We start from the raw sequence: 25,211 nt of genomic DNA on the forward strand, positions 1-25,211 counted from the left end.
CCCAGTTTCTGCCTCAAAAAAATGAGTCATCTCTTCCTAACTCTTGGAAGATGTGGGGACTCAACCCAAGAGGAGAGAGGGAAGAAGATTATACCTGTAACACTGATGGTTATAACAAACATTCTCATGCTTTACCCCAAATCCCCCAGTACAAAAAACTCTGAAAACTTAGTGTTCCCCTAAATTTGGCACAAAACAAATTTCACAGAACAATGTGACTTGAACTGTTGGGAGACTATGCATGCCCTTTATTTGTCCCACTTAGGACTATGTAAGTGTCTGATGAAGGGGCCCTGCCCAAAGCCTACTGGGTAAGATGCTCTAGTGATAGTTGTGGCCTATTCTAGGCACATCTGTCCTCACGGGTTCCAGTAAGACACCCTGGACCTGGCTCTGCTTTACAGGCAAGGGGACTAAGGCTCGCCAAGGTAGGGCAGCATCACCTGGCTGAGGACTCAAAGACTCCTGTTAGAACAAGTCAGCTGCTGCAGGAAGAGATGGTCATTGTCTGGCTGTATTTCTAGAGCTCTGCTCTACATTGGGCCTCTGAGTTCATGTCTTGGAAGGATCTTAAAGGTAACTATCTTTTAGTTTTTCAACACCAAAGCCGTCTTGCACGGGGGGGCAAGAGGGGGACAAATCTTCCAACTTCGCATCTCTTTCTCTTCCAAGCTGCATGCCCAACTTTGTGTGCATTGAATTCTGGTATTGGTCCAGGACTTTCCCAGGTCTGAGTCTCCTGGGTAGGGCAACAGGGAGTTTTCCCATTGCTCTCAGGGCGTTCCCCGTTCCTAGGAGTTCTGAGAAAGACCCAAATCCTCTAACGTCCGGGACGCAGGTCCCACAGAGGCTGCATGAAGATGTAGCCTACTTGCCTCTTCTCTCGTGTTGCTGTCACCCTGCTGCGAAGGTTATTTGAGGACAGAGCAACTAGAGGAAGGTCAGTGGGTGTGCTGGGCCCGGGTCTTGTTTACCAGGACACGTCCTTGGGTTATGCGTGGGAACGAAGATGAGTTTATCGCTGGGTTTTCCTGTGTGGATCAGCGACCGGGGATGTAGGGTTTGCCAAGTCTCAGACACACGCCAAAGATCATGAGCAGTTCTGAGTCTTTTAATGCCAGCTGAAATGAAACCACATCTCCAGGGGAGATGCCTGTACTTAATCTTGCCACGGTGTCCTTGAAGTTCTCCAGGGTCACGGAGCATCAGGACCACTTGCCCTTCTGCTCCCACAGGAGCAGGTTGGTGGCCAGGGTCTTTCCCGTGCCTGGAGCCCTCCGTCTTCTTTCATCTCCATCATTCTCAGCTTGCCCCGGCGAGAAGGTGTGTCAGGTGGATGTCAGAAATGCACACCCCTCGTCCTCCTGTCTTGATTTCTTAGCCTTCCAGGCAGACGCATGGGGAGGAGAGGTGGAGAAGAAATTCCAAGGCAAGCAAGAGTGAGACTCAGTCTGCTTTGCCCCGAGTATCCCAATCCGGCACCCCTGCTTCTACATCTCCTGTCCAGGTGTAGCCAGAGGGAGAGGCCCTGGGAGGAGTGATGACAAAACAAAAAGTGCAGGGAGGGCATCCAAACAGATTGCAGAGACCATGGGAGAGGGGGAGAAACACAAAAGAAAGAAAACCGTTATCATTACAGCAAAGTTGTGTTCCTCAGGCCAGATCCTTCCTCTTCTCTTGATTTGATAAGATTCTAGAACTATCTGGACTCAGACTTTGGGGATGGAGACCAGCCTGACCAGGGGCAGCTCTTGAGAAGCCTAGGGCAGCTTATCAGGATGTGAGGAGGGGCCAAGGAAGTTGTTTAAGATGGAGAAAAATGTCTGTTTTTCATATCAAGGAATAAAAGGCCTGCTGGAGACAGAAATGCTGACTTTCCTGCTGGCCCCGCCCGCCCTGCCCTGGCTCTCACGTCCCCTGGGAAGTCTGCACCCCCAGCCAGGGTTCTTAACCTCCGGATCGCAGACTCCTCCAAGAATCTGATCAAAGTATTAGACCATCAGCGTCCAACAACGCACATGTGTGTACACACACGGGCACACGTGCAAGTTTGCGTTCTGTTTCGGGGGTTCACAGATTCCCCCAGACCTGTCCATGGTCCCCGGACCCCAGGTGGATGTCTCAGGTCTGCCACCATCTGGGGACGGATTCCAGGGTCTTGGCTGCAAGCGCGCCAGGAGCTCCTTGGAGCCCATCCCCCTGCCACCCAGCAACTCGGAGTTCCCAGCCTTCCTAGTCCTGGACCCCCGGCCACTCCCGCACCTGGAGGGACTTCCGGACTCTCAGAGCCCCGCCCCCAGTCCCCAGGCCCCGGCCCCCGCCAGCTCCCAGGGTAGCCAGGAGGAGGGCTGCGCTGGGCTCCCCTCCCCCCCGGGCACACACACAGTTAATCCTCGGCGGCTGCTGTTTGGATAAAATGCGCTGGGAGCGTTCGAGGCTCCGCGGACACTCACATCTGGCCCGGGTTTGCTCTTTACGCGTCTGTCCCGCTTTCTTCGGTTCTTCCTCTACTTTCGAGAAACCGCGTTTCCGCTTCTGGCCAAAGAGACCTTGTAGCCGAGGAGATCCAGGTGCCGGGGAGCGGCCGGCTGTCCGGCACCCCGACAACTTTCTGCGCCCTCTTCCCGGAGGACTTTTTCCTTCCTGCCTGCTCTCTCCCTCGACAAGTCTGGTCTTCCCCCGACCTGGCTGGGAGGTGGCTCCGCCGCTGGGAGATGCTCTAAGAGAGGCCGCGGGGAGGACGCGGGCGCCCCGCTCGCTCCCGGACGCTGGTGGCTGGAGGTAGGTGGCCTGGCGGACGGGACGTGGCCGTGGCGGGGGTGGCGGGAAGGAGGGGGACCCAGTGCTCCTTTTCCTGGCTTCAGCCTGGTCGCGGAGCAGACACCTATATGGGGCGAGGAGCGGGGTGGGAGGGGCCAGAGGGCAGTTGCGGCAAAGGGGCAGAAAGACCAGGAGTTGGCGGAGAAGGGCCCCTTCCTGATACTCCCTTTGGAGCCGAGGTGCCGTGGAGAGCCGTGGCCGTGGTTTCCCTCTGTTGACCAGGGAGCAGGGGGCTTCCGTGGCAGACAGATGCTGTCAGGAATGATTGTTACCTCCCCCGATTTTTGTGGCGTGTTTATCTTGCTTCACTCTTCCCTGGGTGTGAAAGGGAAAGGAGTGATACCCAAGTCACCTCTGCACCTGGTGGGGAGACCCCACCCCAATAGCGCCTGGACTGTCTGAGAGCCAGCCCTGCCTGTGGGCAACTTGGACCCTACACAGAACAGGGAATGCCGGCTTTGGCCCCTGCATCTAATGGCTTTGGTGTTCCTGGAGGGGATCCAGCCTGGACAGGAAAAAATAATGTCCCTCTCGGGGGACCCTCTGGTCTGCCCACACCACTGAATGTGGCCCTGGTCTGGGCCCGGGTCACTGAGCTGCCCTTGAGCGTCTGGACTGTGCACTACCAAGTACCAAGCATCTCCACGGCACAGGTGTGATCCCCACCTGTCCTGGGCACCCACGTTGTGTTAGCCTGGGCCCTACCGTGCCGATTCCTGGACAGCTGCTGTGTCTTCCGTGGGACCCCAACGTGCTTTAGGTGCTCACGGGCCCTCCTAATCCACTTGGGAGGAAGGGAGGAAGCTGCTTCTCTCTGTGACTTGCTCCTGTCTCCTCTATCTCACTTGGTTTCTAAGAAGGGAGGCAGTTTGGCACACTTGGAGCTTCCTCTTTCCAAGCTTTGAAAATGGGGAGTGTCCTGAGAAACTGAGTTTTCTCAACCACTAGCTACATCCTGGGTCCCTGGGGGAGGATGTGAGGTCCTCAGAGACGCTAGGCCTTTGCTTTTTATAGTTCAGGGAAGCAGGCGGACAGCCCCACGTGCAAGTTCACAAATAGAGGCACTTGCCTGTGCATACTGCAGGGAGAGGCCTGCTATGGGAAGTACATTCTCCAGGAGGCCTGCTCACTGTCTTTGCCAACTAGAGAGGTGGGAAAAATATAGGTGAAGGGGAGGTGGGGGGTGCAGAGGGTTGAGCTGCCCTTTCTGGTCCCCCTTCTCCACTCTCCCTCTTGACCTGAGAGCTGAGGTGGGGCTTAGAGATGACCCAACAACAACAGTGGCAATATAAATAATGGCAGCCATGGATGTGTGTGTGTGTGTGTGTGTGTGTGTGTGTGTGTGTGTGTATGTTTCCCACCCAGCAAGCAATGAGCAAATGCTGATTCTCAACAATTCGATCAATGGCACTCTCACCCCTGAAAAGCTCAGAGAGGCTATGACTTGCCCAGAGGCAGTAGATGGAGAACCCGAGGCCTGCATCTCTGTGCCCAGAGAAGGCATGTGACTTGCTCAAGGATGCACAACTTTCCAAGCCGAAGCTGGAACCCAAGCTTCTCAAGTTTCCAAATTTCCACTTCCCAGCTGCCCACAGAGAAAGTTCCCTGGGGGCCAGAAGGACAGCCAGGGTCTGCTTCCCAGGGACTCTAGCCCTCTCCTCTGGCTCTCTCTGTCTTCCTTCTCCCATCTTGAGTCTCTTGGGATGCCAAGGAACATGCTGCTGGGTGAGCAGCAGGTCAGGGCGACAGACAAATGTAGGTGCCAGAGGCCTTGGATGGGCCCTCTTTCTGCCAGAGGCCACCGCTGCCTGTCTGGGGCAGGGACAGCCATCCAGTGAGGGGCACGTTCACAGGTGGGAGCCGAGAAGGCCGACATGGCCCCAGGAAGGGTGCAGGCAACTCCCTCCTCATTCCTGGGAGGTAACCTCCCTATTTAGGGCAACCAGCACAGCATAATTATTTTGGAACATGCTTCTTTCTGTTATTCTTCCTGGTGCCTCCCGCCCTACCCGCCCCTCCGCCCCCCCGCCCCCCCCCAGCTGTAATTAGCGTGACTCATAAACCAAATATTCTGGCATTGAACTTCACCCATCAAAACGAAGATGAAAAGAATTTTGTAGATACAGTCGTGCTGCTGGGCGCCCTCACCGGACAGGAGCTTGCCATTGCGTTTTTGTCTTCAGGGGCCGGACCTTTGCACGGGTCCCTGTTCCTGGAGCTCTGGTGGCTGAGGCTCCAGGGTCCTAGGGGAGAGGTGGTGGTGATAGCTTGCAAAGGAAAGGAAGAATAAGAAGTTTCCTTTCTGTTATGGTCCCCACACTCTGCTGACTACTTAAGGTAACTCTGCCTGCCCATCCACTGGAGAGAGATGGGAGTGTTTCGGAAGCAGCCTCGTCTCCCTGCCCTGAGAGTCCAGAGATCTTAAGTGGGGGCGATGGTCTCCTGGGGCACTTCATCTTGGTGGTGTAACTACCGTGTGGGCAGAGGTTTATTATTTTCTTCCTATTTTTACCTGCTGAAACCTGCCTTCTCGTAAAGGCAAATGAGACAAGGCAGCTCCCTGGACAGGACCCCAGACACCTCCCTGACCCCTCACACAGTAGGAGGGAACATCTGCCCACTTGGAGAAGGATTTGGAAAAGGACCATCAAAGCCTGAACAAAGCTTCCTTCCGTGCTCTAGGGGCAGCCCAGTGAGCCGGTTCCTCAGGGCCCAGGATTCAGGATTCTTGGGGCCCCGCCCAGGCATCCGCAGCCTGGCAGGACCAGTTCTGCTCTTAACCACGGACATGCAGAAGCGAGCACGCTGGCACTTTTCCTCCTCCCCAAGCCCCGCAGCGAAACTTCTGCCACTGCAGCCTGTGACCTCTGACCCTTGTCTTCCTGCCTCTCGGGGAGGGGCTCGATGCTGTGAGCAGGAGTGGGAGCTCTTGAGCTCATTGGGGGCAGCTTTAGCTCTGGGTCCTCGTCAAGGTTGCAGCTGAGAGGGGCCTGAGCAGCTGGAGGTGGGAGCGGCGTCCAGACACCGGGAAGCCGCTCATCCTTGCCCACGCTTGCTTCCCAGAATTGGGCTCAAAGCAGGAATGGTGTGGGCAGAAGCGCCGGAGGCCCCCCATTGCCCACCGGGGTGTCCCTGGCCTGCCCAGAGGCCTTTGGAGTCAAACCCTCTCCAGCTGTGGGCGGCACTGGCACAGTCCTACTGGGGCATCCTGTCCCATCCTGCGCCTCCGTGTCCGACCACCTCCCTGACTGACCACCTCCCTGGCTCCTGTAGGAAGTTTCCTTGAAATGAGATGGAGCAGAGCAGGAGACTGTGGGCAGGAGGCAGGATGGGAAGGGAGCGCGGGAAAAGAGGCAGGCAGGCGGGAAAAGAGGCAGACAGGCGGGAAAAGAGGCAGACAGGTGGGAAAAGAGGCAGACAGGAGGGAAAAGAGGCAGACAGGCGGGAAAAGAGGCAGACAGGCGGGAAAAGAGGCAGACAGGTGGGAAAAGAGGCAGACAGGAGGGAAAAGAGGCAGACAGGCGGGAAAAGAGGCAGACAGGCGGGAAAAGAGGCAGACAGGAGGGAAAAGAGGCAGACAGGCGCGAAAAGAGGCAGACAGGAGGGAAAAGAGGCAGACAGGCGCGAAAAGAGGCAGGCAGGTGGGAAAAGAGGCAGACAGGCGGGAAAAGAGGCAGACAGGTGGGAAAAGAGGCAGACAGGAGGGAAAAGAGGCAGACAGGCGGGAAAAGAGGCAGACAGGCGGGAAAAGAGGCAGACAGGAGGGAAAAGAGGCAGACAGGCGCGAAAAGAGGCAGACAGGCAGGAAAAGAGGCAGACAGGCGGGAAAAGAGGCAGACAGGAGGGAAAAGAGGCAGACAGGCGGGAAAAGAGGCAGACAGGCGGGAAAAGAGGCAGGCAGGCGGGACGGGCAGTGGGGGCGGTGGGGAGCATGCGGACGCCAGGTGCTTGGTGCCTTGTGCTGGGTCAGACGTTGCTGCCTGCCGCTGGTGAATCCACACTTGGGGGGAGGCCCCAAACCTTTCGCCTCCGTTGCACCCCGTCCCCAAGTGGGGACATCTGGTTACCAGCCGCCCTCTGCCCTGGGGACCAGCGAAGGAAAAGGACCTTGCCTGAGAAGGCTGCCAGCCCTGGGGGAGCTGCGGGTGGATGCAGGCCAGGCGTCGGCTGGGCTGGGCCCTGCAGCTCTGCCCTGCAGGTTCTGAGGCTGGTGGTCAGGGTGGGGGACTGGGGTGTGCTTGGAAACACTTGGGCCCTTTCTGCTTGTGAAGAGTCTACAGTGAGTTCTGGTGAGAGATGGGTGGGTCTGGGTGGGGTTTGGGGTGGCCGTGGCACTCAGGTCTTTCAGCATTCAGGACATCTACCCCCGACCCCTTAAGGTATAGCTATGAGAGCAAGACCTGTGGTTCTGTAAACTGGCTGGACCTACAAGGAGGAGACCCTGAGAACGGGCCCTGCAGAGCAAGCAGAACCAGGGCCGGGCAGCTGGGGCGCTGGGCTGGAGCCTGATGCCTGCCCTTCCCCCTTCTGTTCCGCTCTGCTCCCGGTTCCCTCTCTGCAGGGATCTCTCCTGTGGGGCCCCTCCCACACCTGACCCCTGGCAGCCCCCAGGGATGGGCAGACACAGGGCACACTCACTGCACCCCCTGTAAAGAATGTCAATTCTTTACATCGTTCCCTCCCGCCAGCTGCACTCGGCCTCAGTCCCCTTTGCTTCTGAGTATCAGAGGGCATGGGGGTCAGGGTGGAACCGTTTACCATCCCTGTGAGATGTGGGCTTCCCCCTCCCCTCCCCTGCAGAGCTCACCCATGCACTGTTTTCTCTCTACCCTGCAAAAGCAGTGCCTTCAAAATGCACATTCAGTGGGCCACAGCCCCCATGTCCCTTCCATTCTGAGGTGTGAGGGAGGTTCCTGTTGATTCTGTGCCTAAACCCAAAGGAACTGAGCTCCAGTGGTGGATGTTAAGATGCTGGCGCCGGGAGGTCTTAGCACGTTGCTTGGATGAGGACGGTTATCACGGATCCCTGGTGCCCTGCATGGTACCAGGCATGGAGCAGGCCCTCAGCAATCTGCTGAAGGGATGAATGCGAGGTCTCAGCTGGGGGATAAGTTCCCCAGGGCCTGGGGCTGCTGCTGCTGTTCCCACCATAACCGAGTGAGCTTAGCAGGTGGACACCGCCGGGCAGGCGGGAGTGCCCTCAGGACGGTGGTTTGTCAGGACCAGCCTATCCTACCTACCCGGCATCTTCCTGGAGGCCCCCTCGAGGCGAAGTGGCAGGAGATCTGCTGTCAGACACACCTGGGTCTCACCTGAGCTGCAGCCCCTGCCACGGCAGGGCCTGGGGTGAGTGACTCCCTCCCTCTGAGCCCATTTGTTCCTCTGAGAAATCGAGGTGACTATAGGGGACAAGTTCAGTAGCTTCTGTAAAGCACATGCCCAGAGCCCGGCAGGTAGCAGGTGCTTAACCAGAGCTTTGTTAGAAGGAATCTCTGCTAAATGACGGGGCTGCTCCTGGGCCCGTTAACTCGCCTGGCTGTTGAGCAGAAGTCCTGATGATGACCTCAAAGATTTGGCTCCATTTTCTCCTGTTTTGTGGCTGCAGGCAGCTTCCTTCAGTGGCAAGTACACCAGTGACTGGTGTGTCAAAGGCAGAACAAATCCCCTGCTTCTAGAAAACGTGTTCTCTCTGGCTGGCCTGATTCTAGCCTCACTTGGGTGCCTTTCCCGGCGTAATCAGTACCCACGGTAACTCCAGGGTTCAGCTGCCCCAGGGGAGGGCCTTATCTTCCTCTTGTTCCACCGTGTCCCTAGAATCCAGCCCTCTTCCCACTGGGCAGTAGACACTCAACAAACACTTGCGAAAGAACGTGGGACTTCTGGGCTTCCCTGGTGGCACAGTGGTTAAAAATCCGCCTGCCAATGCAGGGGACACAGGTTCGAGCCCTGGTCTGGGAAAATCCAACATGCCGCAGAGCAACTAACCCCGTGAGCCACAACTACTGAGCCTGCGCTCTAGAGCTCGCGAGCCACAACTACTGAGCCTGCGTGCCGCAACTACTGAAGCCTGCGCGCCTAGAGCCCGTGCTCCACAACAAGAGAAGCCACCGCAATGAGAAGCCCGCGCACCACAATGAAGAGTAGCCCCCGCTCACCGAAATGAGAGAAAGCCCGTGTGCAGCGACAAAGACCCAATGCAGCCAAAAATAAATACATAAAAAATTCTCTAAAAAAAAAAAAAAAAAAAGAAGGTGGGACTTCAGCATGAGGGCAGTTTATATCCCCCACAGTCCCGCCTGAGCCACAAACTTGCCACACCGTCCTCAAGCCCCTCCCCCGTTCTCCTTTTCTAGGCAGAGACTCAAATTCCCCGGAATAAACAAAATGCTCTCTTAGTCCCCAGGGTGGGGCTTACTTATCATTTGTCGAAGTGGAAAATAATGTGTACTTAATGTGAAAAAATATGTGACGGTTATAGGGGAAAACCCCAGAGACCCCAAAATAAGAAAATGGCAAACGTCCGTATTTTCATCACCCAGAGATAATTGCTGTTAGCCGCCAGGTGGGTGGCCTTCAAATCTCTGGGCTAATGTACGTGCATGTGTGGATGTGTTTTTATGTATGTATGTTTTCAACCTGCATTTTCACTCATCAGCATTTTACAAACATCTTTCCACGCCAGTAAATATTCGTCTGTTTACAGAGGTCAGCCCTTGGTGCTACCAGCTGAAGTTGCCCCTCCCCCTCCCAGCATCATTTATTTATTTATTTAAATGCCTTTAAACGGAGCATGTGTTTCTGGGTTCGAAGCAATCTCCGCCCCTCCCTGTCACATTACACCCAGCCCATGGTCAATGGCTGAAGGCATTTGGGTTTGCCAGCCTGACCAACCACCTTGTCTTTAGTTTTCCATTGTGTGGCTGCACCATCATTTGTCTGATTAGACTGCTTTTGCAGGACATTGAGGTGGTTTGTAACTTTGGCTGATGGAAGCAATGGGTTGTAACTCTTTTTTAAAAATGAATGAATTAATTATTTTGCATCTCACTCTATTTATTTTTTAACATCTTTATTGGAGTATAATTGCTTTACAATGGTGTGTTAGTTTCTGCTGTATAACAAAGTGAATCAGCTATACATATACATATATCCCCGTATCTCCTCCCTCTTGCATCTCCCTCCCACCCTCCCTATCCCACCCCTCTAGGTGGTCACAAAGCATAGAGCTGATCTCCCTGTGCTATGCGGCTGCTTCCCACTAGCTATCTATTTTACATTTGGTAGTGTATATATGTCCGTGCCACTCTCTCTCTTTGTCCCAGCTTACCCTTCCCCCTCCCCACGTCCTCAAGTCCGTTCTCTACATCTAAAAATGTGGAACGCTTCACGAATTTGCGTGTCATCCTTGCTCAGGGACCATGCGAATCTTCTCTGTATCGTTCTAGTTTTAGTAAATGTGCTGCTGAAGCGAGCGCTTGTAACTCTTTTTGAAGCAGGAGGCTTTCTGAGTGCTGATAAGAGGAGCACTTGCGGAAAAGATGGCGACCTGGTCACATCGGGATTCAGCGTTCTGATGACACTTAATAGTGTGACCTGGGAATTCCCTGGCGGTCCAGTGGTTAAGACTTCACGCTCGCACTGCAGGGGGCATGGGTTCGATCCCTGGTCAGGGAACTAAGATGCTGCATAGTGCACGGTGTGGCCAAAAATAAAATAAATAAATAAAATAAAATAGTGTGCCCTGGGTCACTCTCCCCATCTCCCTTCTCCCCCCACCCCAAACCACCCCCAACCTGAATTAGAGATTTGAACACACTGGCTTGAGTCCTCTTTGGACAATGGCTCTGCTACTTGGGAAGGGCTGAAAGGGACTGTGGAGTTCAGTCAATACTGAAAGTCAGACCCCAGGCACTGGAGACACGTGTGAACTGAGACACATCTCCTGTGTATGAGGACCTCCTGGTCTGTGGGGGGACCAGACAAGGAAGCCGGTCTGTGCTAGATACTGGGGGAGGAAACTTCCTGGAGGAGGTGGCATCAGGCCGGGCTCTGAAGGACACAGCGACGAGGAAGGTGGCAGGAGAAAGAGACAGAGGACGAGACCGTGGTGTGACTTGCGACTTCCGGTGGCTCCAGTTGGCTGGAGTGAAGGATGCACGTGCAGGGATGGGCACGAGGGGGCCAGAGATGAGACGGGAGGCAGATGGTGAAGCACAGGGCTTAAATGTTTCCTTTATTTTCATGGAAGCCTTTTGAGCCAAGGGGGGGCATTCAGATCTGCAGGTTTGAAAGCTGCCTCTGGCCAGCAGTTTGGAAGGTAGAGGAGAGACGGGGAGACCAGCGCAGGGCTGAGAAAGAAGCAGTGACAGCGCCCGAAGGGAGGGAGAGGAGAGACTGCCAGGAGACCTGGTTACGGTGCAAGAGAGGCCAAAGTCTGTAGAGCTCCGAGATGCCGGCCTGGGGGCCCTGTGCGAACAGCTGTAAGCGCACGGGGAGGAGCAGGGATGGCGGGGGCTGGGGAAGAAGACAGTGAACTAACTGGGGGCTTGAGCATCTTACGACAGAGCGAAGAGGACATGATCTGAAGACAGCTGGATATCTGGGTCCGGACCAGCGCTGTGCAGTAGGACTTTGTGATGATGGAGGTGTCCTCCCAGCTGTGCCGTCCAAGAGGGTAGCCATTTAAAATGTGCTCGAGTGGCCGAGAATGGAATTTTTCACTATGTTTAGTTGTAAAGAATTTAACTGGCCCCAGAGGCCAGAGGCCAATGTTCTGGAGAGCGCAGGCCTAGAGCTTGGTGGCCAGGGACGCCTGCTGGGGACAAGGATCAAGGAGCTGTCCGCTGAAGCTATCACACAGGAAACGATGGGCGGAAAGTGTTTGGAGTGAGAGGGGCTGAGGGCGGAGGACACGGTCTGGAAAACACCTGTCGCTAAGGGGGAGGTCATGGAGGGTAAACACAGGGAGACAGCGTGGGCCGGATCGGGGGCGGGGAGGTGGGTGGTCATCGCCGGCAGGCGCCCTGCAGCGTGCAGGAGCTGGACATCGGTGATCTCAGCCAGAGCAGTCTGGGCTGGAGCAGGCAGTGGCAGGACCGACTGGATGCTGAGCTAAATTGTACTCTTGACTTAGAAGCCGTTAGATGTGGGACAAAGTTCTACCTTTTGCCAAGCTTTCCCCGGAGATGGCTGTAAAACGCGGCAGTGACTTCCAGGCCCTAGAAAACGAAAAACGGTGTGGTGCTTGTAAAAGGGATGGTGAGGTCGGGGCACAGGCCGTGGAATTCCCAGCTTTTTTCCTCCCTCCGTCTTGGGAACGGTCAGCCCCCGAGGTTGTCACTGCTGCGGGGCAGTGGGACGTGGGCCAGGCCACCTGCGGCGCGGGCTCACGGCAAGGCACGAGCTGTCAGTAGCTCTTCTCTCTCACACGGTTCTCAAAGCGGGGGGCAAGCCTGCCGCCTGAGGCCTCACAGCTGGGAGGTGATCTAAGGACAGGGCTCTAGTCAAGGAAATCTTTGTTTGCACTGGGGAGGCTGGGCTGGACAGGTGCCCCCGAAGGCCCGCCGCCTGCAGCCCACGTGGTCTCCTAGTTTGCAGGGCCTGGGCAGAAACTTAGGCAGTGTCTTCTCTCAGCTCCAGGTAAGCCTCTCCTGGTCTAGGCGCAGTGAATTGCCTCAGGAGAGGATGGAGATGTTTCAGGATGGGGAAGATGCCTGGCCCCTCTTTCCTTCACTGTTTTATCCCAAGTCAGCACAAAGGAAGCCCTCGCTTATTAATTAGCAAGTAGCCCTGGAAGACCCCATCTCTATCGCTGGCCTTGGGCTTTGGAGGTAACCAAATAAACGCCCAAACCTTAAAAAAAATAAACTGTCTTCCTCTAAGCCAGAGAACAGCTTCTTGGAAAAAGGGAAAGAGGGAGATTCAGCAAGTGAACTGGGCGCCAGGATGCCCTCATCTTTTGGGAAAGGCACAGCTCACCTCCAGTGGACCAGAGCTCCTCTAATAAAGGATGCACAGCCCCCACTGCTGCTTCCTCTGCAAGGTTGGGAGGAAGCAGGAGAGGGTCCGAGACCGGCTGGGGCTGCCCCATTACAGAAGGGAAAATTAGATATGAAATGGCTTCCTGGGATTGGCGAACAAACGTCATTTATCAAGTGGAAGCCACTCTACCTCTCTCCTGCCCATCACCAGAGGAGTCTGGTAAGTGGAAAATGAGTGTGATGAATGGCTTCTGGGGAAGGAAAGCAGACGTCATGTATTAGACAATCCTGATGGTCATCAGGGCCAGAGGGACACCCCAACATGGGGCTTTCTCTTTTCTGGGCACCCCAGGATCTGAGTCCAGGGAACCTCCTGCAGCAACTGGAGAGCTCTGAGTGTCTCAACAGGAGAATTTCCGCCAGATGTCGAAGCAGAGAGGGGCAGCCCCAGGGCTTCCTTTCTGGTAGAGAAGATACCGGGGAGGGGAGGGTGGCAGGAGCAGATGTGCGGAAGGATTGCTGGTGGCTGAGGGATGGTTGATGCTGTGTTGAAACAGGATGGATTGGATGCTGGTCCACATCGCCTTCTTGACCTAGAAGACCTTAGGTGTGGGAGACAGTCCTATCTTATGCCAAGCTTCCTCGGGAGAAGCATGTAAAATTTGGGGGTGGTGTCCAGGCCCTAGACAAGCCAGACAAAGATATTTGTTTTGGGTGAATTGAGGTCTGGGACACAGCCAGAGCTCCTGGAAAGCATCAAATGGTACGGAGGAGCAGAGACCTTCAGGAGGTATTAAAGAGGCTTGATGACTGACTCGATGTGGCAGATATGTGAGAGGAAGGCGTCTAAATGACTCCCAGATTTCTGGCCCGCTGTTTGTTCATAGTTCCTACTCCCCCACCCCCCAACTTCATCTTAATAGAACAGAGCCGCCCAACAGAGCTTTCTGCAGTGATTGAAATGTTCTGTGCAGTCCAATAAGGTAGCTCCCACCTCCCTGTAGCCGTTGAGCCCCTGGAATGTGGCTATCGTGACTGAGGAATGGAATTTAGCATGGTCTTTAATTTATTTTAATTTAATTAATTTATTTTTTTGGCCATGCTGTGCGGCATGCGGGATCTCAGTTCCCCGACCAGGAATCTAATCCGCGCCCCCTGCAGTGGAGGTGCGGAGTCTTAACCACTGGACCGCCAGGGAAGTCCCTAGAATGTTCTTTAATTTTAATTGGTTTAAAATGAAATAGCCACAGGTGGCTAGCGGCCACTGCAGTGGACAGCACAGGCCTAGAGTGTCACATTTTGAGTCAACATCTGCTGCTCTGCTTTGAGCTGTGATTGTGTACATATCTGTCTCCTTCACTGGACAGTAATCTTTTTTTTTTTTTAATACTTATTTATTTGTATCTATTTGGCTGCGTCGGAGCTTAGTTTTGGCACTCGGGATCTTCGTGGCGGCACATGGGCTTCTCTCTAGTCGCAGGGCGCGGGCTTAGTTGTCCTGTGGGCTTAGTTGTCCTGTGGCATGTGGGATCTTAGTTCCCCGACCAGGGATCGAACCAGCGTCCCCTGCATTGGAAAGCGGATCCTTAACCACTGGACCACCAGGGAAGTCCCCATGGATGGTAATCTTGAGGTCAGGGAGTATATTTAATCTGCGGTGGAATCACTGTCTCCCAAGCTCTTACCCGATGCTGTGCAAATCACGGGCATCCAGTAAACCATGCCTGTGTTCAGTTTTCTTTTTTTTTTTTTTTTTTTAAAAGGGAGGTTGCAATTTTTTTTTTTAATTTATTTATTTATTTATGGCTGTGTTGGGTCTTCGTTTCTGTGCGAGGGCTTTCTCTAGTTGCGGCAAGCGGGGGCCACTCTTCATCGCGGTGCACAGGCCTCTCACTATCGCGGCCTCTCTTGTTGCGGAGCACAGGCTCCAGACGCGCAGGCTCAGTAATTGTGGCTCACGGGCCCAGTTGCTCCACGGCATGTGGGATCTTCCCAGACCAGGGCTCAAACCCGTGTCCCCTGCATTGGCAGGCAGATTCTCAACCACTGCACCACCAGGGAAGCCCCTGTGTTCAGTTTTCTACTGAGAGGGAATTCCTGAGCTACGTGGGCATTTCGACTTGTCTTCTAAACTCCTTCTAATCCAGGGAGATCCTAGGCTTCTGGCCTCTCAGAACAGCTGGTTACCCGATGAGGATTAAGGAAGAGGGAAAACCAGGTTTATAAAATGCTTTTGTCAAAGGGCACTGGGCGGGGTTGGCAACAAGACAGAAGGCAAACATGTGGAGCCTGAGGGCTAGGAGTTCACTGTCAGAACACAGGCATGACACCATGGAGGTGGGCGGGCCCCCCAAAATGACAGGACCGATTTTAAACGGATATAAGGAAACTTGAACTTGTGTATGAATATTGTCTCCTTAAAGGATTCACCACAGATCCATTCGAGGGCTGGGAGGATAAAAATCATTAACCAGTAAGTGTTCTCAGACTTCCTGCCTTCCTCCGGACCCTGTCATTGACCCAATTCCTCCTTTTCCCCTCCCACCTACTGTAGAGGGGGGTTCTTCCTTGCTGGGGGAAGTTAAGATGCAGGGAGATGGGGAGGGTTGAGGAGAGGGGAGTGGAGGAGCTGCGGGTCCTGAAGGGAGTGGGTGGGAGATAAAGATGTTCATGGAATTGCTATGGAATTTGGAAAATGAATGTCTTCGCAGGGTTTGGGGTAGGCAAGTCCAGTTCTGAGTCATGTTGGAATTAACCTCAGATGTCTTGACCACAAGGCAGCCAGGAGACTGGACCACTCGGGTCCAGATTCACAAGGGTTACACACCACTGGCCAAGGAGTCCTGGGGGCTGCTCCCCGGACCTGCCTCACTGAGCACAGCATGTTCTTTGGGTCACCTTTCTGGGGGCATACCTCCCCCCTTGCAGGGCACTTCGTTTCACTGGAAATTGCTAAAGAGGGCTGGAGCCAAGTTTGGTTAGATGTTGGGCAATACTGTTTTTGCCCAAAAGTGAGTAAAATGATCATAATTTCATGATGTTGACTTTGCTGTGGGACTTGGTAAAAGCGTTCTGAAGATAGTTTCGAAGAGGGAAAGCTTTCAATCTGGGTTTGCTTTGACTCCAAAGAGGAGGTCCTTGAGGAGAACCACCAGCCTCTGCTGCCCTCACTCAGTCCTCCCGGCACCTCCGACTCTTTGCTGGGTCATCATGGGCCCCACCCCCACTGATATCATCACCCCTGCACCGGCTGCATCCTGGTCCCCATCTCTCCTATCTAGGTACAGAAAATCCCTTTTCCAGACTTAGAAAGAGATGTACCAACGTGCAAAAGTGTACTTCCATTGAGGGTAGAGGACTGATTCTCAGCTGGGAGGATTTCTGCCTCTCAGGGGATACGTGGCAAAGTCTGGAGATGTTTTTGATTGTCACAGCTGGGGGTGGGGCTGTGCTGATGGAATCTAGTGGGTGGAGTCCAGAGATGCTGCTAAACATCCTACAATGCACAGGACAGCCTCCCACGACAAAGGCTGATCCAGCCCATATGCCAACGGTGCCGAGGCTGAGGAACCCTGGGGACAAAGGAGTCCAAGATAGCTCTTTACTTTATTTTGCTGTTATTTTCTAGCTTTTCCCAAATGAATATATATTACTTTGGATTCAGGAAAAAAAAATGTTTGAAGAAAGGAAAACCTCTTTTCCTTTCAAGGGATGCAAGCTTGGCATTGAAAAGGAAAAGGAGAGTAATTGTCAAGGTGCCAAGGAGAAACAGAGGAAATACAGAAATAGGGCAATAAACAAATTTGGAGAATTCAATCTGACAAATATTTGTTGAGTTCAGGGTGCTGCAGGATGCTTGGTGGGTCCAAGATGAACAATACCATACCCCAAGCCCAGAGGAGGTCACGGGTCTGCTGTGCAGAATCTTCTAGGCCAAGAAAAACTCTCTGCAGAATGAGACAATATGAGAAACGCAAGCAAAAAAGAGCAGGGAGAGTTTGTTCCAGTTGAGGGTCTGGGAGGCCTTCAGAAGGAATATGAAGCACCTGAGTTGGGTCTTGGGTAGGATTTTATTTTTATTTTTTTGGCTGCGTTGGGTCTTTGTTGCTGCGTGCGGGCTTTCTCTAGTTGCGGAGAGCAGGGGCTACTCTTTGTTGCGGTGGCTTCTTTTGTTGTGGAGCACACGCCCTAGAGCCGGCGGGCTTCAGTAGTTGTGGTGCACGGGCTTAGTTGCTCCGCGGCATGTGGGATCTTCCCGGACCAGGGATTGAACCCGTGTCCCCTGCGTTGGCAGGCGGATTCTTAACCACTGCGCCACCAGGGAGGTCCCTTGGGTAGGATTTTGATGTGATCTGAGGGCAGCCTGTTGAATTCAAATCCAGCCCCCATGGCTTAAAAAGTGGGCAGCCTTAGGCTAATCGACTTCTCATCACGGTTTCTTCATTGGTAAATTCAGTCTAATAATGAATGAGTATTGTCTCCTTAAAAGATTCACCGCAGGTCCATATGAGACCTGTGATGGGGTAAAAACTGTTAATGAAGAAGTGTTCTCGGAAGGAACCCTAACATTTAGGGTTGTAAGGATGACTGGAAATGATGCAGGGATGCCCAGCACCGGGCCTGGGGCAGTTGTCAGTCCTGTTAGCCTGGTTATTAGCAGAAGAGAAGAGGACAAAGGGTGCTCCTGGCCAGGGGAGAAGGATGCGGGCAGGTGGGCAGGTGCCAGGAGTTTGGGGGTGGGGCTGGAACCTGGTGCTCAAAGTGTGGTGCCTTGGCAGCACCTGGGGGCTTTTGGAAAATGTCTGTCCCAGATCTGCCCAGTCAGAATCTGCATTTTCACAAGATTTCCCAGGTGATGTGTATGTACGTTGCAGTACGTGAAGCAGGGAGCTTGAACATGGGATGAGGGGTGCTGGGCAATGCAGGCGAAGGGTGGGAGCAGACTGGGGAGGGTGGTGCCCACCCTGGCAAGGAGACTGGAGAAATGATAGATGGGTAGAGGGGGCGAGGAGAGAGAGGGAGAGATTCTTTTAATATGTATTTTATAAATTACATTTACATGTACAAATTTTCTTTGCCAAGTGGAGGGGAGGTAGTGGACATTTTGAGTAAGGGAGCTGGTCCAAGCAGTCTCTCTGTCATTTGGAAGGTCTCTGGGTCCTGACCCTTGGCAGGTAGAGGACGTGGAGGTGGGGGGCCCAGCTAATCCACTGCAGGGGATGGGGGTTGTGCAGAGAATTGAAGAGCGGGCAGAAGTGTGGGTTCAGGGGGTGGGGGGATTCCTGGGGAGGCCAGGCTTCCTGGCTCAGAGTCTCATAGCACATCACTGAGGATCCATCGGGAGAGCCTTGGCTCTGGTTCCCAGTCCTCTGCCTCCCCCAGGTTCTCCTGACTTGGCACGCGGCTCCAGCAGTGAGGGCGGCCAGAGCATTCTGCCTTCAGAGCTAAAACAGCGAGCCTACTAACACGCAGAATAAAGAACAAAGCCAAAGAGTCGGCCCCGCGGAGAGGGTCGTGCCCTCACCGGCTGCAAGACCTCTGAGCCATGGAGTTGAAGGAGGTCCATGGCGGCCCGAGATGCGTGAAAGGAGCATTCATCTGGGTAGACGATTACCGACAAAAACAGAAATCCGTCTCAGTTTTAGTTTTCCTTAGACATCAAAGAGGAATTAAAGACAAATCAGACAGGACCTTCTGAGGCTGTTCCCTTGCTTTGATGCTTTGCCCCCCCACCCCACGATGCCTGGTCCCCGGCCCCAGCTCAGCTGCTGGGGTAGGGTGGAGGCGTTCTTACTCCCCCGGCCTCAGTTCTTTCACTGTGCAGGCCAGAGGGTCCAATTAGGTGTCCTTGTCAGCCCTTTTGGTGTTAAATTGTATGATTCGGTGAACAAGATGGGCTGGGATTGACCACCGTCGCCCCCTCCGTGATGGGGAGGTTTCCCAGCCACCAGAAAGTCGAGGCACGTGTGACTTCTGACTCCACACACCAGAAACGGCTGCGGCACGCGTGTAAATCCCACAGCTGGGGTTAGCCAGGGTGATACCTCTGACGGTGAGAAACCGGTGGGATGTTTTGTCTGTTTTCAGCCCAAGCACTGCCCCCTTGTGGGCTCACTGGGAATGCCCAGTGGACAGTTCTTTCTGGAAGGACTATCTCAATCCTGGACAAAGAGGGTCCGGTCCAGAGCTTTTTGGAGAGACATGGGGCTGGCTTCGATGACAATAAATGCCCTCTGTGGCTGGGTGCCCCCAGCCCGACATCAGATGCTCGAGGACACGCTCTTGCGCCCCCTGGTGGCCAGAGAGCGACGTGTCAGCACCTGCCTGCCCACCAGGCCCCACAGTGCAGGCTGGGGCAAAGTCCCTGGACAGTGGAACCCCCAAATTTATTAGGGATTTTGCTCATTGTCCTAACAGGGCCGAGACACGATCATCTGCAGAGCTCAGGGTTGAGGGGTCTCCTTCCTGGGAGGCGTGGGGGGCCAGGCAGAGCCATGCTCAGCGGCAGCAGGTGGCCTGGTGCTCCAACGCCAGCCCAGCCCCAGGGTGTGTGCGTGAGGATGTGCGAGTCTGTGCGTATAAGTCTGTGAGTGTGCTGAGAGTGTGAAGGCCAGGTGTGGGCATGCATGTGTGCATGTGAGCGTATGTACATGCACGTGAGTGCACCAGAGTACACGTGAGTGTGTTGAGTGTGCAAGTGTAAACACGAGAGTGTGGGTCTGAGTGTGTGTAAGTGTACCGAGTGTCTTGAGTGTGTACAGAGTGTATTTGTGCATGAGTGTGTATTGAGTGTGTGAGAACAGGTGTGAGTATGTGCGTGTGTGAGGGCACGTGTATATGTGCAGGAATGTGCACCGGGGTTTGTGAGTATGTATGTTGAGCTTGTGTGAGTGTGTGTGTGAGTGTGAGTGTGTGATCGCCGTCCCAGGAAGAGCGGCAGCTGAAGCGCTTAGTGGGCCGGGCAAGCACTGCAGGCTTGTTTCCCTGCAGGGCCCTTCCAACCCGTGTCCTCCCCGTGTGTCTCCCCAGCAGGGCTCAGCGGGAAGATGGGCCCCCGTGGGCTGGGACTCGCGCTGGCGTGCTGCCTGCTGCTGGCCTTCGCCTGTGGCCCGGTGCTGGGCCGCGTGCCCCTTGGGCAGCAGGAGCAGGAGGGGACCAGGGAGCCACCGCTGGACCACGCTGAGAGGTGAGGCTGTGCGGTGTGGATGCAGGAGCGCCGGCTCAGCGGCGGGGGTGAGCCTGGGGTTCAGGTGCCCCAGGGGGCTCGCTGGCAGCTAGAGGGGAAGGAGCAGAGGCCGAGGCCGAGAAGCCGCTGCTAGGGGACAGAGGCGCCATTTCTCCTGTCGGTGACCCGGGCCCGTTATCTGAAACTGCGGACAGTAACCCAGCCTCATTCCAGCCCCAGGGGAATGTGGGTCTGCGTGAGGTTCTGCAGACACATCCTTAGAAAAAGAACACACCAAACCCCAACCCCCAGCTCTCGGTTTCTTTGCATCCTTGCCTGTCCTTTGAGAATATCTGCTAGGGTTCTAAGTCCCACCTGGAAGTAGGAGACAGGGACGGTGCTGGGCTGAGAGCTGATCTCCACCACCCTGATGTCTGATCACATTGCAAGATGGGGGATGGTGGCCGAAGACTGGCACAAGAAGTGGTGGCTTTCCTTGAAAAGTTATGAATTTCTTCCAAATGGCGCTGTCTTCATATATATGAGCTTCGATGATATATAGACTCCAGGCTATTTGGGATATTTTGTAGGGATACATAAAATGTTTAGGATTACTCATGAAAATGTCATTCATCAAACGTGAGGTTCTAGACACCTGATGCTGACTTTGAGTTTCTTTATCACTTTGAGCTTTGGGCTGACTTGATACCTGAGGCTTCGGGCTATCTTGGAGTACAATGGAATTGCATAGGATTTGGGGCAAAGTAACATCATTCTTCTTCTTTGTCTTTTCTTCTCCTTCTCCTCTTCTTCCTCCTTCTTTTCATTCAACAAACATTGATTGTTATTGGTCTGGCCATCCTCTAGGCACTGGGGACACACACGTGAATGATACAGTCACTGGCATCCAGGAACTCCAAAGCTATGGGGGGACAGACACACACGATCCAGTTCAGTGTGTCCACAGTGTGGACGTGGCGGGGCAGTGGTGGGGGGGGGGGTTGGGGAAGGCTAGGAGGAGAAGTGACTGTGTCTTGAAGGACACCTGAGGAGCATCCCAGGCACAGAAGGGGAAAGCTGCCTGGCAGCCAGGATGGCACATGTGAAGTGTGGCCATTCCAGTGTCTGGCAGTGTAAGGGCTGGTAGGTCGTTTGGGTAGGGGGGTTGGATGCCGGAGGGTGGAGGATGGGAGGGAAGATGAGCCTGGTGGGAAAGGGTCTCTCTGGAACTTCATCTATAGGGGAGTCATGGAGAGGTTTAAACTTCATGGTGTCCTAGAAAGAATGCTGGAGGGTGGCGGAACAGAGGATGAATTGGCAAGGGAGAGATGAATTCCAGGAGGGCATTCAGAACAGCAGTGGTCCCTAGAGGTGAGGAGAGCTGAGGGCCCAGCTCCTGGAGGTACTTTGATGGTGGGGTGGGCTGACTCCTCAGGACTCCATGATCCTCAGAATGGATTTGTGAGGCCAGAGAAGCATCTGCAGTGAGGCTGAGGGTTCCATTCTGGGCGACTGGTGTTGCTGCTGCTGCTGTGAACAGGGTTTGGAAAGAGAAGATTCTAGGGATGAGTGGCAGTGATGGGCCATCAGTTTGGGACACATCTCATATGTGGGGCTTGTTGAATCTCTAAATGGAGACTTCTGGTGAGAGGTTGGGGGGGTCTAGGGCTTGTAGGTGGCTGAGTTTCGGGTGTATAGATCCATTTCCTGGATTGTCTGTGGTCTGAATATGGGAGCAGAGTGAGACAAAGAGCTGACCCTTCAAGAGGGACTGTGCCACCTCCAAGATGGTCGTGTCACAGCCAAAGAGCTGCAAGCAGAGAGCACAGTGCAGTGCAGTGTGACACCTCGAGGTAGCAGCATGGAGCTGTCGCTGCCCCCGCCCCCTGCCCCCAGGAGCAGATCTGGTTGAGCCCTCTCATTTGCAAACGAGTCAGCTTAACATAGCATCTTCTAGAATCCTAGATACATGAAGGGGATGTCCAGTCACCCCACTGGCATGTCACGTGCCACATTTCTCCCATGTAGCCTCTATCTTGCCAAGCTCCTCAAATTATTGCCGTTTTTGTTATCGTTGTTTCCACGGCTGTCATTGCTGTCAACAGAGGGCAGGGGGCTCTTTCTGAACCTTCACTAAAAGCCTCAGAATTTGCCAAGAGCCAACGCAGTCTCTGTGGAGGGAAAATTAACACAGCCTCACACATCCAGGTGAGAGAAGGCGAGACAGGGACCCTAGGCCCTCTGGTGGCAGAAGAGAGAAGAGTTCCTGGCTCTGAGAGCTCTTGGCTTTCACGGTGATGTCTTTACTCCCTTAGGGATGAAGAAAAGCATGAAACATACAACTCCAGGCAGGAAGAGGAGCCTCCCGCATCCCGGTGCTTTCGCTGCTGTGACCCTGGTACTCCCATGTACCAGGCCATCCCGGTGCCCCAGATCAACATCACCATCCTGAAAGGTCAGGCACAGAGACCAGCAGGGGGGACCGTCCCGTGGGGAGGGGGCACTGCTCTGTCCTGACTGGAGGGCAGGGCAGAAGATGGAGTCAGGGAGGAGGGGGCAGGAGGAGAATTGCTCCCTCAGGGCACCGAGCAGAGGCATGCTGTCGTCTAGCGGGGAGAAGGAAATTCCGTCTCTGAGGCTCTGGCCCCTTTCCAAGAGGAGGGCTTGGGGGAGGGATCCACAGGGGAAGGAACCTCAGGGCAGCTGGGGGTCTCACCCCACCTGCCTTTGCACCGCAAGCCTCAGATTCACGGTCCTGTGAGCAGCAGATAACCTTGCACAGTCTGGGACAATTGAATCGGGAAGCCAAGCGGCCCGGGTCCCAGATCCTCAGGCCCAGCCCCTGCGTCTGTAAGTCATTTGTTCGGAGGGAGCCGTGGGCCCGGCTGCTGCTCCTGTTGCTTTTGGATAAACCCATACGTTCCCTTTTCTTCGCCAGGACTTTCAAGAAGGAAAAAAAAAAAAAAAATGATTGCTTCCGGATGAAAATAGAATAATCCTTGAGGTTGCTTGACGCCACGTGTTTTCCCGTCCCATTTAGGTGAGAAGGGCGACCGAGGAGATCGGGGCCTGCAAGGCAAATATGGCAAAACAGGCTCCGTGGGCGCCAGGGGCCACACGGGACCCAAAGGGCAGAAAGGGTCCATGGGGGCCCCCGGGGACCGGTGCAAGAACCACTACGCCGCCTTTTCGGTGGGCAGGAAGAAGCCCCTGCATAGCAACGACTACTACCAGACGGTGATTTTCGACACGGAGTTCGTGAACCTCTACGGCCACTTCAACATGTTCACGGGAAAATTCTACTGCTATGTCCCCGGCATCTACTTCTTCAGCCTCAACGTACACACCTGGAACCAGAAGGAGACATACCTGCACATCATGAAGAATGGGGAGGAGGTGGTGATCCTGTACGCCCAGGTGAGCGACCGCAGCATCATGCAGAGCCAGAGCCTGATGCTGGAGCTGCAGGACCAAGACGAGGTGTGGGTGCGCCTCTTCAAGGGCGAACGCGAAAACGCCATCTTCAGCGATGAGTTTGACACCTACATCACCTTCAGTGGCTACCTGGTCAAGCCCGCCACTGAGCCCTAGCCGCCCGCAGACCTCCTGCTCCATCGCCGCAGGCTAACCTCCCGTTGTCCCCGTGCCCTGCCCTGCTCCGCCAGACCCCCTCCCCGACCCGGGTTTCCCCGGCCCACACGTCCCCAGCTTTGGCATTCGACATGACGCCCCTCGCGGGAGTGGGAAGCAACATCGGCTGTGTGGTCCCAGGCCTTGCCGTGTCCGCACATGAAATCACCAGGCAGGTGCCCGCGAGAGCTCCCCTCTGTGTGCACGTCCTCGAGTGACCCCTGCACGCGTGCCACGACGCGCCAGGGTGTCCCAGAGTAAGCCACCCTTGCTCCCATTGCTGGGAATAATTAAGCCAATTCTCAAGGTTGTGAAAGGAGCAAAGTAAACCATGGAAAAGAAAGGGAGGCATTATTAATTTTGCCTTTCTGCCAGCCTCACTGGCTCCAGGCAGGAGGGCTGTCTCCCCTCAACGCTGCAGGAGACTTCCTGTAAGAGAAGATCTAAAGTGGATGCCAAGGGTGACAGGGGAAGGGGGTGGGGGGCGTGGGGACCGGAAAACCATGTCTGGCTTAATATTTTAGGCCACGTAGGAAGCTTCTTGGGGGACAGCTGGACTGACGTCCACATCCCGTGGACATTCCTGTGGCCTTGCCCGAGGGCTCAGCTGGTCTTTCTGAGCCACAACGGTGAGGGGGTTCGAACTGGGCAGCCAGTGTCGGCTCCTGAGAGGGACAGCCAAGCCCTCGGCCGTGGTCTCTGCGCTGCTGAGCAGCTTGCTCACCGGAGCCCGCAGGCTCCTGGCGGCAGAGGCTTCCGTGAGGAGCCAAGCTCAGTACAACCCAGCAGAGCCCTGCGTCCCGGTATGGCTCTGCCCACTCCCCCGCCCCACCCTTGCGTCCTGGACGGGGCCTCCACGCCTGCGTGCTGGCATTGGCTTTCTGTCCCTTCTCTCCCACGGGTCAGCTGTGGAAGGAACCAGGGCCTTTGGTTTTGTAGCAGCTGTCTTGCTTATACAACTTTTTCAGTAGAAACTCTTCACACACCATCTCGGAGTCCTGCTTCCCGGAGAGTTCACCATTCAGCGACCCAGCACCCTCCCCTGGGGCCTCTTTGACCAGCAGCCTAAGAACAATGCAGAAGGGGCTTTCCTGGGCCCCAGAGCCGGGGAGAGCTGGAAGGGACCGGAAAGCTCCCCCCTGCCTGTCTCAGGAGCTCCGGCACGGCTCAGCCTCTGAGAGGGGAGAGAGGGCACGTCCCAACCACCGGGGTCCGAACCTCCACTCTGAGGGGGGGCTGGGGGGATGCCTGGAGTGGGGAGCTGCCTGGATTGGTGCTCTGGCCCGTGGCTGACTTTGGCCCGGCAGCCCTTCCCCACTTCTCTACATCAACGCCCAGGGCCAGGGTCACCCTGCCTGCTCGGGCCCTAAGCCCCTACAGGAGCCTTTCTTCCCACTGCCTGCTAACCCCTGATCTTGACCGATCCCCTCTGCCCTCCCTGAGCCTGGCTATTGGGTCTGGGGTCTGCACATCCTTCCCTCTGAAGGACTTCTGCTGGTCAGACTTTAAAAACTGTGCATATCTGTGGGTGAGCTGGGGAGCAGGGCGCCCGCCTCCTGCTTTGTGCTGCCCCAGTGCTCTTCCAGAAAACATTAAACTTGGAATTGTGTGTTTCA

At 54.9% G+C, this 25,211-nt stretch overlaps 1 protein-coding gene and 1 non-coding gene across 5 annotated transcripts; one reads left to right on the forward strand and one right to left on the reverse strand.

The window, feature by feature from the left end:
* Positions 1-276: 276 nt before the first annotated feature.
* Positions 277-25,211, forward strand: C1QTNF1 (C1q and TNF related 1). Of its 4 annotated transcripts, none has more exons than XM_036837825.1 (4): positions 277-940; positions 19,830-19,986; positions 22,281-22,420; positions 23,006-25,211. In XM_036837825.1, exons 2-4 carry the CDS (start codon positions 19,847-19,849, stop codon positions 23,554-23,556), a joined length of 831 nt encoding a protein of 276 aa, XP_036693720.1. In that variant the 5' UTR covers positions 277-940; positions 19,830-19,846; the 3' UTR covers positions 23,557-25,211. The 4 variants fall into 4 exon arrangements, with proteins under 4 accessions (XP_036693720.1, XP_036693718.1, XP_036693717.1 ...); XM_036837823.1 differs by lacking the exon at positions 277-940 and adding an exon at positions 2,339-2,781 and having other exon boundaries at positions 19,833-19,986; XM_036837822.1 differs by lacking the exon at positions 277-940 and adding an exon at positions 2,340-2,781.
* On the reverse strand, positions 10,189-10,295 carry LOC118887621. Its single transcript, XR_005018095.1, has one exon. It is a non-coding gene; the product is annotated as a U6 spliceosomal RNA (small nuclear RNA).

The sequence above is a fragment of the Balaenoptera musculus genome, chromosome 20 (assembly GCF_009873245.2).
Source record: "Balaenoptera musculus isolate JJ_BM4_2016_0621 chromosome 20, mBalMus1.pri.v3, whole genome shotgun sequence".
NCBI lineage: Eukaryota > Metazoa > Chordata > Mammalia > Artiodactyla > Balaenopteridae > Balaenoptera > Balaenoptera musculus.

What these genes read in the sequence shown, in the direction of transcription:
- C1QTNF1 (XM_036837825.1), top strand. Translation starts at nt 19,847, where the DNA reads ATGGGCCCCCGTGGGCTGGGACTCGCGCTGGCGTGCTGCCTGCTGCTG. An exon ending in CCGCTGGACCACGCTGAGAG is followed by an intron (nt 19,987 to 22,280) that starts GTGAGGCTGTGC and finishes TTACTCCCTTAG; the next exon opens with GGATGAAGAAAAGCATGAAA. An exon ending in CAACATCACCATCCTGAAAG is followed by an intron (nt 22,421 to 23,005) that starts GTCAGGCACAGA and finishes CGTCCCATTTAG; the next exon opens with GTGAGAAGGGCGACCGAGGA.